This window comes from Hippopotamus amphibius, chromosome 7 (genome assembly GCF_030028045.1).
Source record: "Hippopotamus amphibius kiboko isolate mHipAmp2 chromosome 7, mHipAmp2.hap2, whole genome shotgun sequence".
Classification (NCBI taxonomy): domain Eukaryota; kingdom Metazoa; phylum Chordata; class Mammalia; order Artiodactyla; family Hippopotamidae; genus Hippopotamus; species Hippopotamus amphibius.
The window spans coordinates 21,102,685-21,121,684 of NC_080192.1; the positions used below are offsets into that span (position 1 = coordinate 21,102,685).

Here is a 19,000-nt window from a genome sequence, read left to right on the forward strand (position 1 = left end):
GTCCCCAAAGGAAAGCAGTATAAAAGAACTCTTTATTATTAGAGTAGGAGGATATAGCTGCACAGCATAGGAGGAAAAAGGCAACATCACATTCAGAATTGTTTTTAACCATTTGATAAATTATCATGTCTAGGCTATCACACACTGTTATCTTGATAAGCCTTGTTTCTTAATTAAAAAAAAAAAAGACTTTCATGACACAGGTATAATCTCCAGTTTTACAGGTGGATAATTTTGTTGTACCAATGATACAACCTAACTTTTTCAGTGTTACTATATAACACGTTCCTGGAGGGACTTTGCTCATGTTATTTCACGGATTCCTCACAAATACCCTGAAAAATAAATGCTATTACCCTCACCTTAGAGGCAAGGAAGCAGGGACTCAGAGAGGTAAAATAACCTGCCAGAATCTCACAATTGGAGTAGCAGAACTAAAACCAGACACAAAATCTGACTGACTCTAAAATTCTCACTTTCCAAGGCAAATTTTATTATCAGCTGCTGGCATCTTTCTTGGTAGACCTTCAAGGTGATTTTATCTTTAAGTTAAAATTCAGTCATGTTCTATTTATATCAAAGGAAAGAAAACTTTAAAGGATCTAAATAAATGCCAACTCTAGAAACCATTCAAATATAAGATGATTCTGGTTTGTCTCGTTATCTCCATCTTGCTTCCCCTCACCAAAAAAACAAACTAACCAAAAACACCCCTCTTTAAATTCTAAGGTTTAATGCCACATTATTTACAGGCATTACAGGGCACATGTACAATTATATAAAGTTAAAAATTTATATTTATATTCATTGGAAGCTCTTTTAACTATAAACACATACTAAATTGTAATAAGAAGAAAATCACAAAATATTCCAGTTCTTTCCCGGAGGTAGTAAAAAGATGAATCCACTGACCCTAAGGTACTTTTGAGTCTTACAAATATGCATTATAAATGAAAGCTTAAAATTAAAGTCCTTTCAGAACTAGAAAGTGAAAATATAGTATTCCTGTTATTAAATTTGATGCTTAAAAAACTAGTACAATAGAAAATTTTGTGAAAATTTAGTATTTTACTAACTACTGTAAACTTATTATATTAATCTCATTAACTTTATATATTTTCCCAAGAAAACCACTTACTTGAATTGCAGGCAGCATGGTCATCTATATTGAAGTGAAATTGCTGTTCTGAAAATAAAACAAAACATTAAAATGCAGACAGTGGTAGCTTTCCTACTTCCCCAAACCCTCAAATTACAAGGAATCTGCTTTATTCTCCTGTTTGACTGGAAACCTAATATTTATCCTTTTATTTGGAGTAATTTGACGATAGAGAATTCAATCATACGCCTAGCTAATTCTCACTTCATAGAAGTACTTCTCATTTGCAAGAGGAAAATCGGAAACACACTTTAATATGTAGTTTCTGGCAATAATATCAAAGTAATTCTTGAAGCATCTGACGTAAAATAAACAATAAAACTTAGCTTATATAAAAAGCACCCCAGAATTTTCCCCTGTAAACACACTGTAAATATAATGTAAATACAAATATGACAACTGATACTGAAAGTCAAGTATCCCTCATCCGATCTTTACAAAGAGATCATATAAGTTCATCTAAACTTTGTATAAATTCACAAGCTTAACCATAAGCTTTTTCCACCAGGTGATAAGGTAATAAAGAAAAATATCAATTTTAACTATGAAACATTACTCAATGCCTTTCTATAATAATTTTTCATAAGTTATTTTCTTGAGGAGGTGCTAAAGACAAAAAAAACAAAAGAAAAAAAAAAAGGAACAGCAATTTTAACTCTAAAGTACTATTCTTGAAACCTACAAGAAAAAAAAATCACAACCTTAAGTTAGATTAATAAAATTCTGTAATGTATTTTCAGAGGAAAAAAAGTGAAGAGTTTGAAAACACTCAGAATAATACAGACTATATAAAACTTAGTATTTTAGATTGCTTACAGTAGCATAATATACTAGTCTATTTTTTATTGTAAACCACCATTAAAACATTCTAAGAAAAAATAGAAAATGGCTTATAAGGCTATCAATTTCCAAGGAAAAGTTACTTTCTCCCCTAAGTTATACCAAACATACCTCAGGCACAGTGCCACTACACATTCCACTTTCCTCTCAGGAACATTTCTTCGGGTACCAAAACTGAATTGGAGCTAAACCTAACTGAAAAGCCTGATATTACACGTCACATTGGCTTTGCAAGAAGGCAAAGGACAGCAGAATGCCCTTCTTGATGTCATTCTTCCTTCTCTCTACCCTAGCAAAAGGCCAAAGTACAATTGAGCATTACTAATGAGCTTGTTATGCTTCCCACGAGCTAATTCAGTGGGGAATACATTTTCCTTTAGCATAAATAATCCTTTGTCCCCAACAAAGATCCACAGTAAGAAGCTTCCGAGACCATTTTTTAAAAATGCAGCAAAGAAGCTGCTCCCATTAAAATAAGGAGTCCCACATAATCAGACAAGAGCTTGAACAGTTGGAACTGCCAACCCCAAACAAAAGAAGGCCTAAATTATAAGGCGTGTGCAAATCAAGAACAGTGACACAGTCACAAAGAAGCTATCACAAGAATGTTTAGTAGTTGCACTTTTTATGGAAAATTCAACAAAATTAGTTTCATGAAAGAAATGAAGAATTTGTGCACAACCTTCAGTCACTGAACTTTAGCAGTCTATTATATACATTTTTCCCCCACATCATTCTTACGTAACAAAAAGAACTACTTTAAAGATGACAAAATGATAACCACCTGGATTACCTATAAAAAGTTATCTAACAAACGGTACTCAGGTAAGTTACAACATATCTTCATATGTGAACAACTATCATGTACACAAATATATGCTCTTATTGGAGAACTTTTATAAACTAATGAGATTGTATCAGTGAATCATCAATTAACTCCTGCGTATACTAAGAGCCAGTTATTCATATTTCCTAGTCATTCACGATTCCCTTTCTAAACCATTTTTTTGTCACAAGCATTTAATCCCCAAAGCAGCTTCTTGTCCCCAATCTGCATCACAATTGCAATTTTTGCTTCTTACTCAGTTTATTACCTACTTTCCTCTTATCTATCTTTGCCTAAAAGTCTCAGTCGCTACCTTTTTTTTTTTTTTTTCATATAAACCAATTACACTGAATCAGTAGCTCTTCATTTCTGGAGCTGCATCTTGATTAGCAATTTATTGGCTTTTTTTGTTTCTGTTTTTGTCTGTCCTTTTGGAGAAGACTAATTTTGTGCCACCTTGAGGAAGTCTTTTCCCTTAGATTTGGGGAAAAAAAAGGAGCTCTCACATGAGCAAGTCCAAACTATTCACTAACCCTGCTGAGAATCTTTAACAAGACAAAGAGCTTATGTAGAGATCACAAGTGAAGAATACTATACTTAATTTTCTAAATCTGGAGAAAATGTTAGAAGCACAGAATGCACTCATCCACCTGAAACTTGAACAGGATTTGGGCCTAGCCCACTTAGAAACAGTTTCAGCCATGAGGGCCTCCAGATTATTTATGGCCAGGTTCTTCATACCAATTTGACTTCAGATCATGACGGAAAAAAAATGCCAGCCTACAGAGCTGCTCCTTTGTTCCGCAGCTGTAGGCTCTGAAACTGAGTACAGTTTTTCATTCCTCACTCACATTATAAAATATGGTGAGGAGAGCACAAGGTGGCGTGGCTCAGTCCTGGTACAAATCAGGGTCTGATTTGGGAAAGAATGGCAAAAAAAAGCAAAGAAACAAAGTAGGTTTCCTCAGCAAAATAATAATATTAACTGCCACAGCAACACATATACATTCAGCACCCAGCCAACAGATTACTGCCAAGACATATAAGCTGCAGGGATACGATAAGTGCCCAAGCTGGCACAGTGGTTACTGCTGAGGAGGGGAGGGAGATGAGATCGGGGTGGGGCGGGGGGGATGCACAGAGGCCTTTCAACTGTACCAGTAAGATTTTAGTTCAAGATAAGTGGTGAAAACACAGGTGTTATTATACTGGTCTGTATTCCCTTCTATGTGTCAAAAAAACACCTCATCATTCTTAATGCTTCATTTAGAAAAACAGTTGAAGAAGACATCCTGATTTGTTCAGGGGAATAAAAAACTTTCTCAGCTTTAAAATACTGAGTTAAATATTTCCTAATTGCCTTGAAAGTAGAAATGCTGTATCCATACCAAACGTATTTCATATTTTTTTAATGTATACCAGTCACCATAAAGACACCACTGAGGTAGCAGAAAGTAGCAGACCCATCTGGTTCGAATTCCAGATGATCTTGGGATAGTTCACTTCTCTGATCCTCCAGTGTTCTCATGATACCACCACCTCCCTAGTCTGCTTGTTGTAAAGATTAAACGAGGTGATACAAATAAAGCACCTGACACATAGCTAGCACTTAACAAATGAGTTGTTATGATGATACTATGATGAGACATAATTACAGTTCATTTAAATAATTCATCAAATTAAAAAGAGATAAGAAAACAAAGCTAAAATTGAGAAATTAAATGTAATTTGGAAAGCTTCTTTTACTAACATAAAAATAAATATGGTTATAAGTGAATGTAAAAACTTTAAAATACCAACATCCTAATTGGGAAGATACTCAAATATGAATTTGTGATGTACAAGTCTCTTGCTAGAATAAGTCTTCAGGAATGTCACACACAGGCCCTTGGTTCCATTCAAGTTGTTTCCTCACCATTCACTCTGTGGGTTTTACTCATTTCTGTGGTTCTATCACTGTTGAAGCTATATGCTTGTCCTAATGGTGTCCACTCCTTCATTTATTCAACAAGCATTTATTTACACCCTTTATTAAACTAGGCACCCCAGGCAAGAGATGTGATGATGAACACAACAGACGTGATGCTTTCATGGAGCTACTACATTCATTTGTGTATGCAGTGAATACACAAAGTTAAATCATGATAATTGCTTTGCAGGAAAGAACAGAGAGAGAGAGAGCAGGGCCTACTTTAAGACTTAGATTGGGTGATTTAGAAATGGTTTTACTGGAGAAAAAACATGAACTTAAAGAATGGTGGGAATTAGCCAGGGAGAGAGAAGAGGAAGAGTTCTATGCATAGAGAATAATTTTTGCAAAGACTCTACACAGAGAGAGAGACAGAGAGTTTGGCACATTCCGAGAACTGAAAGAAGCCAGTATGGCTGAAGCATGGAGCATATGCAGCTTAGTACAGGGTTGGGAAGTCAGGCAGTAGCCCCACCACACTTGGTCATACTGAGGAAATTAGATCTTATTCTAAGGGCAGTGGGAAGCCATGGAAGATACTTAACCAAGGGAGAGACATAATCTAATTCCTAGTTTTAACAGAGCTCCCTGATGGGGAGAAACACAGAAGTGAAATAGTGATGGGTTTAACAGACAAAGGGGGAAGAAAACAGAAGCAGAGGTGGGTAGAGATATGGGGAAAAGAATCAGCCGAAACAGTGAAAGAAGGAGAAGCACAGAGGGGTAGAAACAATGAGAGCAAAGGAAACTGAGCACATAGGAAATGAGATGGAGAGCAGCCTGTAGGGGAAGAGGAGGGGATCCACTGCAGCAGTTCAGTGACCAACGACGGTGACTGAGCAGGGATGCGGACAATGTCTCCACCAGAGAGAAGTGGGTAGATCTGACATCTATTTTGGAGTTAGAATTAAGACTTGATAATGGTTAGAGATGGAGGGTGAAGGCGAGGGATGTAAGGGCAGAGTGACGTGTCAGGAACAACTCCTGGGTTTCTGGCTTAAGCAACGGAGCAAATGGATAGTGGCAGCGTATCCTGAGATGAGGATGATCAGAATCTGAACAGAGGGAAGCGGGGAACCCAGCAGAGACAGGGCAAAGTGCTGTGTTTTGGTCATGTTTAATTTGAGAAGCCTTTAAAGACATTCAAGTTGAAATGTCAGGTTGACAGTTGGAAACACTAACCTAGAGCTAAGAAAAAAGTTCAGGAGGAGACAGAAATTGTCAGCAATCCTTGGGAGATAAACCCACTGGAAAGAATGAGATCATCTGAGAAGGAAATGGAGAAAGCAGTGACAAAGATCTAGAAACAAGTCCTGGAAAAATCCAACATTTAGACACGAGAGAAAAAGTCAGCAAAGGAGACAGAGTCCTCATCTCGACTAACCCAAGTTTACGACTCTTCTGATTTACCCCCTCCCAGGAGCCCTTCCTGATTGGCCTGAATTAATTCTGCTCATATCTGTAGCTCCTGAATTCACAGAGCATTTCTCCCAACTACTTGTCTACACAGTGCTTTATACTCTTTTGTCATTATTTCTGTGCACTGCTTGACCATATATTGTAAGTTTCTGGACTGCTGTTGGAAATAATGTTGAGAGAAGTATTCAAGCTGAAAGTTCAGGAGACACTTTTGGTGGGAGATACTTGAACATCTCCAGGAAAAACTGGGTCGGTGAAATGTGACAGCAAAGCTTGGAAGCAGCCACACAGCAGACACGTGTCTGACAGGAGACTTTTTTGGGTATTATTTATTATCTTTCACTTTTATCTATTATGTGACCTGAAGTGATAAATAATTTTGCCTCTCACCAAACATGTCCAAGGTGAAATATGTCGAGTAGTTACTAGTCAAGGTACCAGCAGGTTAAAACATTATTGACTGAGGGATTTTTGCAGTAACTAACATTCGTGGCTATAACACACTGCCGGTCAAAAATGTGTTAAGTGAGCTGCCTGATGCACCAGAGGAATCACTAAGGAAAAAATGACTAAAACTGGTGCGTATTTGGCAGAGGGTCCAAAGAAACAGGACAGAACAGCTGTGCCAATGGGCAAGGGCTCTGGGAGCAATGTACTACTCAGGAATTCACACGGCTGCCCTACTGGACAGGCACATTTTTATTACGTCTTTTAAATAAACTCCACTTGTGGTAAACTGCATAATGGTCCCCAAAGATGCCTAGGTACTAATCCCCAAAACCTGTGAAGATACTGCCTTTGTGGGCAAAGCGGATCTTGCTGATTGAGTAAATTAAGGGCCTAAGGAAATGGGAGATTATCCTGGTGGGTCCAATGTAATCACCAGAGTCCTTATAAGAGGGATGCAGCAAGGTCACAGCCAGAGAAGGGGATGTGAGAACAGAAGCAGAGAGAGAGGAGATGTCATGACCGAAGAGGCAGAAAAAGAGAGAGAGAGATTGGAGCTGTTACACTGTTGGCTTTGAGAGGAAAAAGCCAAGAAACACTAGCCGCTGGAGGCTGGAAAAGGGAAAGAAATGTACTCCCCCTGAGACCCTTAGCATGAACGCAGCCCTACTAAAGTTTTTTTTTAGCTCATTTCAGTTTTTTGACCTCCCAACTGTAAGATAATACATTTATGTTGTTCTAAACAATTAAGTTTGTGGTTATTTGTTCTAGCAGTAATAGGAAACTAACACACATCTTAAGTGAAGAAAGGAAGATATCCCAGAGGGTCAAGACATTTGACCCAGAGAAAGCGATATGTATCCAAAACATGGTTAGAGGACGTGGCAAGGCCAACACATTAAAGCAACAAGAAAGGGGGCACCAGGTGTACATAGTGCAATTAAAAAAAAAAAGATGCAAAATTTATAGGTAAAAACCATTGTGAGTGCTGTGTGTTTGCCATCATCAACAATGGCCCTGCATTTGTATATCGGAGATCATTCATTCACTCATTTAAATTTTTACAAAGGCTTCTTGCACTTACTATCCCAGGGAACAGCACCAACACTCACCAACTTACTAGGTCATCCTGACTCCTTCCTTTTCCCACACCTCCACCTCTTCCCCAGGTCCCTAACCTACCTCAGCCAAAATAATCAATGGCCATATCTTGTTCTTTCTACCTCTAAATTTTCTCTTCAATACCTATGGCCACTCCTCTAGTTCAAGCCACCATCGTCCTTCTCCAGGTTTACGAAACAGCCTCCAACCAGTCACCCTCTCTCTACCCTTTCATGCCTCCAACTTGTTCTTCACATACTGCAGCCAGAGTGAGCCATCACAAACTCCCATCTAAGGATGTTACTACTTCCCTGCTTAAAACCCTCAAAGGCGGGACTTCCCCGATGGTGCAGTGGTTAAGAATCCGCCTGCAATGCAGGGGACACAGGTTCGACCCCTGCTCTAGGAAGATCCCACATGCCGCAGAGCAACTAAGCCTGTGCACCACAACTACTGAGCCTGCACTCTAGAGCCTGCAAGCCACACCTACTGAGCCGCACGCCACAACTACAAAGCCCAAGCACCCTAGTGCTTCTCAACAAGAGAAGCCACCACAATGTAAAGCCCACGCACCACAACAAAGAGTAGCCCCTGCTCACCGCAACTAGAGAAAGCCTGTGCGCAGCAATGAAGACCCAATGCAGCCAATAAATAAATAAATAAACAAACAAAAAACAAAAAAAACCCTAATGGCTCTCCACTGCCTTCAGGATAAAGCCTAAACTCCTGAAGGAAGCCATCAAAGCCTTACAGGATCTCCTCGGCCTCACCTCTTGACCCTTATGCTCCAGCCATGTTGAACTTCTTTTGGCCCTGAGGAGCACCACGCTTTCTCATCTCTGTGATCCAACTACAGGGAATGCTCTCCTTTCTCCTCTCTTCCAGACTCACTCCTACCAATCCTTCAGATTCAACTCTGAACCTCCTCCCCAGTTTAGGTTGTATAGAAACATATGATTCGGACTTCCTAGGTGGCGCAGTGGTAACAAATCCGCCTGCCAATGCAGGGGACATGGGTTCGAGCCCTGCCCTGGGAAGATTCCACATGCCACGGAGCAACTAAGCCCGTGCGCCACAACTATTGAGCCTGTGCTCTAGAGCCCGTGAGCCACAACTACTGAGCCCATGTGCCGCAACTACTGAAGCCCATGTGCCTAGGGCCCGTGCTCCACAACAAGAGAAGCCACTACAATGAGGAGCCCGCACACCACAATGAAGAGTAGCCCCCGCTCGCAGCAACTAGGGAAAGCCCGTGTGCAGCAACGAAGACCCAACGCAGCCAATAAATAAAAAAATAAATTTATTTATTTAAAAAATTTAAAAAAAAAGAAATATATGCTTCTATTTTACTGCATGCTATACTTAAAAAAAAATAAGATTCACTGGAATTACTCCTAAACAATAAATGTTGTATTTATTACTAAAGGAAATATGAAACAATAATGAAATAAATCCATGGTATATTCATTTAAGGTAAAAGCTTCCAAAGCAGATAAAGATTTTTAAGAGAAAGAAATAAGATTCTTAATATTTAATAAAACATCACATGTTACTTGCAAAATATAAAGGCTCTTCATTTGTTGGGAGTCTATTTTTTTATATGAAAATTTCCTTTTGCAATATTTGGCAGAACTCCAATCTGAAGAACTTAATTTTGTATTAGAATTATTAGTTTGTCATAAAATTTTGTGGGGTACAAAAAAATTCTTTAAAACTTAAAATCAGTTTGCCTTTATATGTGATAGACTAAAAGACTCTATGGAAAACATACATATACACTAACATAAAGAAATGTATAAACAATATTAAGTGTCTATTAACAAGTAACCTCTAAAATAATCTACAGGATATTCACACAGTGGATTCATTCAGCCACTTGAAAGAATAAGAACTGTATGTACTGATATGAAAAGATGTCTATTACATGTCATGCAACCAAAAGCACTCTACCGGACAGTATTTAACTATGTTACTGGGATCACAGTGTTTTCTAAACTGTGTGTGTATGAGAGAAAGAAAAACTCTTGGACAAAGTTAAATAATTTTTTCAACAGCCAATTTTATTTTGGGGGTCAAAAATACTAACAAGTCATCCTTCAAGGGAAAACAAAAGTCATAATGTTTAAAATTCTACATAAAGTGAGCCCTTCACCATAGCTTATACTTTCTTACAGAAAAGTTTATGTTTTGAGAGAGTAGGCAGAAGTCTCTATCAGTTAGGACTTCAGCAATATCTAATATGACTGATGGTTATAATACTGTAAATTTCCATGACACTTTCAGCAGCAAAAATGGAACTGCATTTAGTGTATCTGCTACATTTCATCACTTTCTAGTTCTTTGGAAATTAGTAACTCATTTATGAAATACATGGCAACTTTCTGTTACCTACTCTGGAACAATGTAATAACATGAGAAAATTTTATACGTTTTTAGAAGGAGAAACACTAAAGAGATACAATTATAATTATTGCCTCAATCTTGTAAACATTACTTCTGAGGCATTTCTCTATGGCAATTGCACTTCAATCAAAATAGGGAAATTCAAAGTGAGACAACTGACTGACAGACTCAAGTTTCCAAATTCTCTCAAATTCTAGGTACATTGCATGGTTCATTAAAGACGTAAAGGTATATTTGATATCAAAGTATAGGAAGCAACAAATAATAGGAAGAAAGTAAATCACACACACACACAGATATACATACACAGCCAAGTTACTGTAAGAAAGCAAAATACAATACATATTAACCTTAATTCCTTACTTTCCACATCAACAGTCAGCTTGAAAAAAATTATTAAAATAACTGAACTTTCATTATCTCCAAACTTAAATTGAGATTGACAGGAAAGAAAAAAGGAGTGCTGCTTAGTAAAAATACAGTGAATAAGCAAAAACTAAATGGAAAAATATAAATTAGGAAACATTACTTCTGAACTGACCAATTCTCCAAACATTATTGGACTCATTTAGTTTTTTAGTAATAGCGGGTATACTGTTGCCATTATTCCCTTATCACACACTTTGATTTACCATCACAAATTACTTCTCATTATTTTTTAATGAAGTACTCAAAATAAACTGATACCCATGGCAGAAATGAACCTGGGCCATACAAACAACTGTGTGCAGAGAAGTTGCCTAACACTTGGAATATAAATGCAAGAGTAGTGTGATTTGAAAAAAAAAAAAAAAAGAGGCTGGACATTGGAGTGAGACAGTCTAGACTGAATTCTGGGTGGACCTTAGTAAATTAATTGCTTTCTCTAAGCTTCGGTTTCCTCATTTATAACATGGAGAAAACACAAACGACATTGTAAGATTAAGAGGTTTAACTAATATAAAGCACCTAGAACAGTACCTGACACATTCTAGGTAATAATGCACTTGATAAACAGTAATGAGTGCTTAGTATGGGCCAGATATAATTTTAAGTGCTTTATATGTACGAAGTTAATCAATGCATGATAACTACTGCTGCCTGTGGCTCTGCCTTCACCTTCTGCTCCTCTCTGCCCTTTGGGGATAGCTTGAAACTTTTAATCCAAATTAAACAGCATAGGAATAACACTAGCTATGTGTCAGGCCCTGTACTAAACTAGTTATATGGATTATTTCACTTGATCCTCACAACAACCTTCTTATACGGTAGGAAATTTAGCCTTAGAAAGATTAAATAACTTGCTTAAGGTCACACACATAGTAAAGTGTGACTTCAGGGCCCCCACACTTAGAGACTTCATTAAAAATAAATATTACTTATAATTCATTAATGACAAAATAGCTGACACCTATTATTCAGAGTCCATCGGTTTTTAATGAGTTTTTGAAACAGATGAGTCAGACACACAGCATATACCAGGATCTACACCAGACGACTATCACCAGTTTCCCCTTTCACATTCAAATCCATTCCAAACTCCTCCCAAAGGGAATCTGAGATGGTGAGAATTCCAAATCCTAATTATTTAAGTGCCAAGGGAGGTGTTCCCACAGCAGTTTACAAACTGCATATCTTCTGAGAGAGTAGGTATTAGCACACTCCACACAAACGAAGCAAAGCCCAAACTCTGGCCTAGACTGGGCCTGCAAAAAAAAAAATCACTTAATAATGACTGATCAGCTTCCCCACCAGACCTACCACAAAGCACGCTAACTCCAAAAGACTCAATCCCGTGGTTCGAAAAGATTAGTTAGAAACCAGGAGTGACTGCATGGGCAAGCACGCCTCCCAAAAGTTTCCTCTGACTTCCAAGGCAATCTACAAACCTTTCCCCCAACGCAGCCCTTCAAACAGAGAGGTGCGGGTGGGAAAAGCATCGCTCAGAGCCCCCTTGTTCCGTCCGTCTCGGTGACATGGGCCTTGCACGGACTGGAGGGAAACAAATAGGAAAGAAACTATAAACTCTGCCAGAGGACAAAATGACTATCTGTCGTTCTCCTTCCAAGGTCGCTGACTGCATCGATTCTTCCCGAGGGGGTACGCGGGGGAATCAAGTGACCCTATATATGCTAGGTGCTTGGAAATGAAGGTGCCCCTGGAGAGGCTAAACTAGCTTCAGGCTCTGATCCCAATTTGGATTCTAAACCAGAGCGGCAGCGGGCCGATACCTCCCGGCAGCCTAGCACACCCACACCTGCCGGCCCCCACGCCCGCCCCAGCACACCTGTGGCCCCTTGCACCGCACCAGGGTGGGCAGGGAAAGGCAGGCACAACGTCACCTTGACGTCCCCGAGGACCAATCAGAGCACGCGATTCCCCTCAGCGGGCCAATCGCACAGCGCCTCGGGCCCCGCAGCTCGGGACCCCAACCGAACCACCGCTTTCACTCCACCAAACACCTGGGCTCCTCGAGCGCAAGCTGAAGCACAGACGCCCCGAGAAGGCGAGGAAGCGTTCGCGAGGAAAAGAGAAGGCAGACAGGGAAGTACTCACCCGTCCAGGCGCAGGAGGGTCACTTCTCCCTGCGGGGCGACATCTCGCTCAATCTGTGCCTGCTCGGCACGCCCCTGTCCAACCGCCGCCGCCGCCGCCGCCGCCGCCACGCCCGCCTAGGCCTCAGGGTTCGCCGCGGTTCGCCGCCGCCTGTTTCGAAGGGACCAATCAGTAGGCGGGGAGGGGACGTGGCTGGAGGCCCCGCCCCCAGGCCCCTCGGGAGCGCGAGACCTGCGCGCGTCTCAGTCAGGGGGCGCGTCGCCCTCCTCCGTGTGGCGTCTAGCAACCCTCGGGGGGTCAAGACCCTCTTCTCACGGAAAGTGGCTTGGTCACAGAGCACATCCTCTCACCTGGCCCCTCAGCAACAGCAACAAACCCTATGTGTCCCGATGAGCAGGAGAGGTGAACCAACCTCTTCTCCAAGGGTCCTGGAATGTCGCGCGCTGGAGTTGCCCTGCGCTTTCTCCCGCATTCGTTGAGCCCCTCCCAATCCTAAACCCAGCCGACCTCTGGCTGTACGGAGGGCGCCACGGTTTCCGGATCCAGACTGTCCCGCTGCAGGGACGGGAGTCCCGTGAGGGGTGTGGGGAGAGGGATGGAGAGAAATCCTGTAGCTCCAGGCCACAACTGAAAGCAGAAAGAGGATGTTGGCTGTTCCCTCAGGAAACGCCAGAGCGGGGTGTGGGGGAGGGGAGGGGAAGGATGAACCCCCGCACCAGGAGAGACGCTCGCGAGCCCCAACGTTGAGGTAAAGTGGAGACTGGTTTTGAGTGTAACAGAAGGTGGGTCTGTGACCAGTAAGTGTGGCTTGTTAATACGGGGCCAAAATCAGTGCCGAGAGCCTGGGAGGCCAGGCCCTTTTCCTCTTGTTTTCTTTCGTCAAATCATGTCACCTCTCTGGGCCTTTGTTTACCATCTGTAAAGAGTGGGATTGACCTGGAAGGATGTTTGCTAGCATGTATTCCTTCATTCACTCATCCAAAACGAGGAAGTACTGTCGCTGGCTGAAGAGACTAAAGTGAAGAAGACAGCCCCTGACTTCAAGTACTCAGCACCGTGGTCAAGACTCAGTGGAAACCAGTGGAAGTCTGTGAAAGAGGGAACACCTAACAGTCTTGGAGGGTGATGGTCAGGGGGTTTGAAAGGACTTGAATTTTGAAGGACAAATAAGAATCTGCCAAGAGAGAAGATAATGAGGAGTAAGGAGTGCTTTCTAGGCAGAACAACAAGCTTCCAGGGATGTGAGAGCTGCTGGAATGTTCTGGGAGTAGTAGTTCTGAATGATTAAAGTTTGGGGGCCCAGAGGTAGATCAGGCTGGAGGATAAAAACCCTGGTAGCTACTAAGGAATTTAAATTTCTTCTTGCAGGCAATTGTGATTGATTTGTGTTTTAGAAAAAAATCATTTTTGAGGATCTTTGAAGAAAGGAATGAGACTGGCAGCAATTCTAAAAATTAAAAGATGATAATTAGATAAACTAGCTCAGAAGGGATGGTGAAAAAGAGGTGTCTGGAGATAGTTAAGAGGCTGATTTATCTGGACTTGGTATCATGTGACATTGATGTTGACCTAAGGAACACAGGGAAAACAACTGTGGGGGAAGAATAATGCATTTTGGTGTGGGGTTGTGTTCACTTTGAAATGTGAGAGGAACATGCAGGTTGAGGTGTTCAGAAGATTGTTGGAAAGTTAGATCTAAAACTGGTTAAATTCATTTCTGCAAGAGATACAGATTTGAAAAGTCAATTCAACAGATACTGTTAAGCACTTTCTTTGCACCAGACTCCATCCTAAGCACTGGGGTCCTACTTTCACAGAACTTACCTTCTGGGTTAAGCCAGTGAAGATGGTCATCAAAAAGATGACATTTAAGTGGTCATTGAACTTCATGCCCAAGTGTGGTTGCTCCTTTTTTTTATTGATGTCTATCCCAGAACCCTTTGCTGCCCATGACTACAATAGATCCATTTTCACAGAACCTGTTGTTCAAATCAACCTGTATAGTGTTTCTATTTAAAACTAAAGGACAATTTGTCATACCATTTCATTTAGCCAAGTTTCAAGTGGAGTTCTGGTTTTAAGTTGGATTTGTTGAGCCCTAACATCAAAATATGTAAACTTCTCTGCAGAACCTTAGGAATAAGTAAATTGTGTCACACAGCTCTTGTTTAGTGAGTCAATAGTTAATAGTTCTCTTATTTTTTTCTTAAAGGCATACTATGTACCTAAACATTCGAATACCACTTGTTAAAGATTGAAACTATGCTATATGAAGTGTGTATACACTCTCTCAAATATACACAACACACACCACTTAATATTTCTCTAAGCCATTTGCTGAAACTTTGGCAGCAGGGTATTTTTATGGTTGCTTTCTTTTTATTTTCATTGTCTATTTGGTTTGTCTTGGTAACTCCTCTACCTTATAAAGATAAAGGGCAGTATAATAAGTGAATCCAAAGTCAGGGAATGTGTGCAAATCACTTCTCTAAGCCTATCTTCCTCACTGGTTAAATGTGGAGACTGGCTGAGGAGTTCTCTTCTAGATTCTTCGATTCTTGTTGCTTTTCCCTTATGTGTAAAAACAAGAAAAAAACTTCCCCTTTTGCTCTCTCAACCTCACTTTTACATGAATTCGCAGTTAGTACCTCACCCCCAAGCACACTCAGCATCTTACCTATCTTGGTTTTAACACTGCAATTAGTAATTGAGGGTTTCACCTAATGAGCTGCAGTCTGCTTTCATGTGTAGATTTTCTAATTGGTGGTTAGGTTAATAGCAATGTTTTAGATGTTCTCTCTTGAGATTGGCATGGTTGCAACATGCAAAGCAAGCCTCACCCGTTTGCTTCCATCAGATGACAAAGTATTTTAGTCCTGACTTTGCCAACATTGTGATGAAGTGCCCTGCTTTAAGAAAATGATATCTAAACTTTTAAAGTTATTACATTAGGAATATCTGTTCATCTGACTAAACATCTCTATAGAATACAGAAGTCTCTCATAATCATATAACCCTTGAATATTGAAATATGATTTTTTTCCACAGCCCTACAAGAATTCTCTGTGGCTTAAAGTTTACTGTAGTTGTTGGAGATTATTTTATTTTGCTTTCGATTTTTACTAGTTGTTTTGTTCTGCATTTTGTAGTTTCTGCTGATGTTGTTTTTAATGCTTTGACATTATTGACTATCAATCTGTGGATTGTGCCTTGTGTGAACTATTGGATGAAATTTGGGGGCCATAGAGATCTTGATTCATTCACAATTAAACTACTCATTCATCAGATAATCTATTGAGAGCCAACTACATTAAAAATAGGAGTAAGTTCTATCTTAAAGGAATGTTATTGATTTACATTAACAAATATTATCTGTAAGTAATTCAATGATATAAAATTTTGTGATAACAGTTGTGATTAATACTAAAATGTTATAACTACATAGTGAGTTGAATAGTATCCCCTCCAAAATTCATGTCAACCTGGAACTTCAGAATGTACCCTTATTTGGAAATAAGATACTTGCAGATGATTCCCTCTTCAGGTTCAATAATTTGCTAGTGTGGCTCACAGAAGTCAGGAAAGAGGTTCACTTACTATTACCAGTTTATTATAAAGGATACATCTCAGGAATAGTCAAGTGGAGGAGATACAAGGCATAGGGAGGAAGGCATGGAGTGTCCATGCTCTCTCTGGCCATCACCCTCCTAAGCACCTCGATGTGTTCACCAACCCAGAAGCTCTCCAAATCCCATCATTTGGGGTTTTTTTAATTGGAAGTTCCATTACATAGGCATGAATGATTAAATCATTGGCCATTGGTAATTGACCTCAATCTCTGGGTTCCTCTCCCCTCCCCAGAGGTCGAGGAATGGGACTAAGAGTTCTAATCACATGGTTGGCTCTTCTGGCAACCATCCCTCACCCTGAAGCAACTAGGGGCCCACAGAGAGTCACCTTATTAGCATAAACTCAGGTATGGTTGAAAGGGTCTTGTTATGAATAATGAAAGATGCTCCTATCACTCAGGAAATGCCAAGGGTTTTAGAAGCTTTATGTCAGGAACTGGGGACAAAGACCAAATATATATTTCTCATTATATCACAATTCATTTTCCATGAGAAGCATTATTACTTGCTTGTATAAAGTCTTAACCATTTAAATAAATCCAGACCTACAGGATTAAGTCCTAGCTCTGTCTACAGTGTCCCTTCAGTTCCAGCTCCTTTCCCACCACGTTCCCCTCAGATGCCTTATGATCTGGAAATACCAAACCAGCCTCAGTTCCCCAAACTGGACCTACTCCCTCAGGCATTCAGAAATTGACTTCTCTGTCTTAAATGTCCTTTCCTCACTACCCTCTTCCCTGGTGGCTCTGCAACTTCCCATTTGCTCTTCATTCATCAGCTAAACCTCTTCAGTTGGTGGGTACTGAGATCTTCATTTTGCAGTGGTGAAACAGGCTTACAAAGGTACTGTGCACCCTCCCTCTCTCGCCCAGATTACTTATGGTCTTTAAACATCTGCACAGCTCCCCCACCTCCCTCCTTTTGCTCCTACCACCCTTTCACCTTGAATCCCCTCCCCTCTTAACCTGACCTATGGAGTCCTGACTATCCTTCCAAGCCCAGAAGAAATGCCATCTCTTCCATGAAATTTTCCCAGGTGAGCACACAGCAATTTCCTCTGCTCTCCTTCGTAAGCCCCTCCAGGGAGTTACTGTGTCTTAATCATCTTTGTACCTCCCATGGAGATTAGCATCAGGATCTTACTTAGTGGGGACTCAAGTCTTTTTTGTTGTTGTAGCAAATGGAACCAACTAATGTTAGCCCCAACTCACTCCCTTTTCTACTGACTAGCCATTTTTAGGACTTCAGGGTTGCCCTAATATTATAATAGGAAAAACTCTGCTTGCTAAGCAAGCTCCTTTATGGCTGATTTCAGGAGAGAGGGACATATAAGCCCGTTCCTTATAGAAGGTGTTTTATTGTATTTGCCAAAGGATAATGGGGAGAAGAATGCAGCAGTATAACAATGAAGGAAGGAAATGAACTAATTCCTGCTTTGGGGGAAGTACACAACAGCTGTGCATCCAGCTGAAGGAGTGTTTTCCAAAAGCAAAACAAACAAACAAAAAATGTTTAATTATATGCACTGAAGCCAAGAGTGAGCACTTTTAATAGAGAAAGGGGAATGTCCCATCACTGGAGTTACCTGCACATTCTGATGTGGGAAGACATTCTGGAACCTTTTTGAAACATTGAAAATGTTGAAGTATGTGGGCCGATCGATGGGATTCAGAATGTCCTGCTTGAGCAGTGGAGGAGCTGAGGGTGCGGGGCGTGGAGACTAATATCACCCTGTTTGATCCTGAGGGATGGCTGGTTAGCCAAAGACGGGTAAGATTCCTCAGAGGAGGAACAACCTAAGACAGGCACAGCCGCAGAGGAGCCAACAGGGGTGGTGCATAGAGCCTTCCTTATATCACCGTGTTTGGCCCTGGAGGATGACTGGTTAGCCAGAGACGGGTAAGATTCCTCAAGGGAGGAACAACCTAAGACAGGCACAGTCGCAGAGGGGCCAACACGGGTGGGGCACAGACCCTTAATCCTTCTGAGAGAGGTCTCCTGCCCCCAGGGCTGCTTTGCTCTCCACGCCCAGCTCAAACCCATGCCACGCCCAGCTCAAATCCACACCCAGCTCAAATCCACACCCTGCTCAAATCAGGACCCAGGAGGCAAACAAAGATCATTGCCCCCAGTCATGTGAGGCCTTTGATTGTTTATGGGATTAACCTGGGAGTGTCAGACCCTTAGGCTATGCCGAGAACTCAATAAAAGCAACGTGGGATCAATCAGCGAGGCTCTTGATCCTAGAGGTCTTGAGTCCCCCGGTCCCATCTTTCTCTTCAGTCTGTGTCTGTGTCTTCTTCAAGCTTGCGGCACCCGTCACTCACCTCGAGTCGCCGAGTTGATCCGCATTCTGAATTTGTAAATGCTGCTTCAAGACCCTAACTAGGGAAAGAGATTACTTGAGGGAACGTATTATGTGAGAATCATTAACTTTTCTGTATGCTATTCTCTTTGAGCTGCAAAGAATATGAAATGGTCAGGGGATTATCACAAATGAATGGATATTCACCAGCTCTTCCAAGGATGAGAAAAGCATGATTTATGTTGTAAGTGTTTATCTTTTTGGAAATCACCCCCTCAGACTCAGTAGGATCCCATTCATCTTTTAAAGAAATAAGTTTGCATATTTTTCAAATTTTGTCCCCAAAGAAAAGCCTGTTGCCATTATG

The 19,000-nt window shown here is 40.8% G+C and overlaps 1 protein-coding gene across 2 annotated transcripts in view; it reads right to left on the minus strand.

Moving 5' to 3' along the window:
* Positions 1–12,782, minus strand: part of GAS2L3 (growth arrest specific 2 like 3) — a 33,888-nt gene extending 21,106 nt beyond the window's left edge. The window contains exons 1-2 of one of the 2 annotated variants that reach the window (XM_057743266.1): positions 12,700–12,782; positions 1,139–1,186 (exon numbers count right to left, since the gene is read on the minus strand). In XM_057743266.1, coding sequence (XP_057599249.1) covers positions 1,139–1,162 — 24 coding nt within the window. In that variant the 5' untranslated portion in view covers positions 1,163–1,186; positions 12,700–12,782. The remainder of the gene's footprint in view (positions 1–1,138; positions 1,187–12,699) is intronic. The other variant, XM_057743267.1, reaches the window with a different exon arrangement.
* Positions 12,783–19,000: the final 6,218 nt, after the last annotated feature.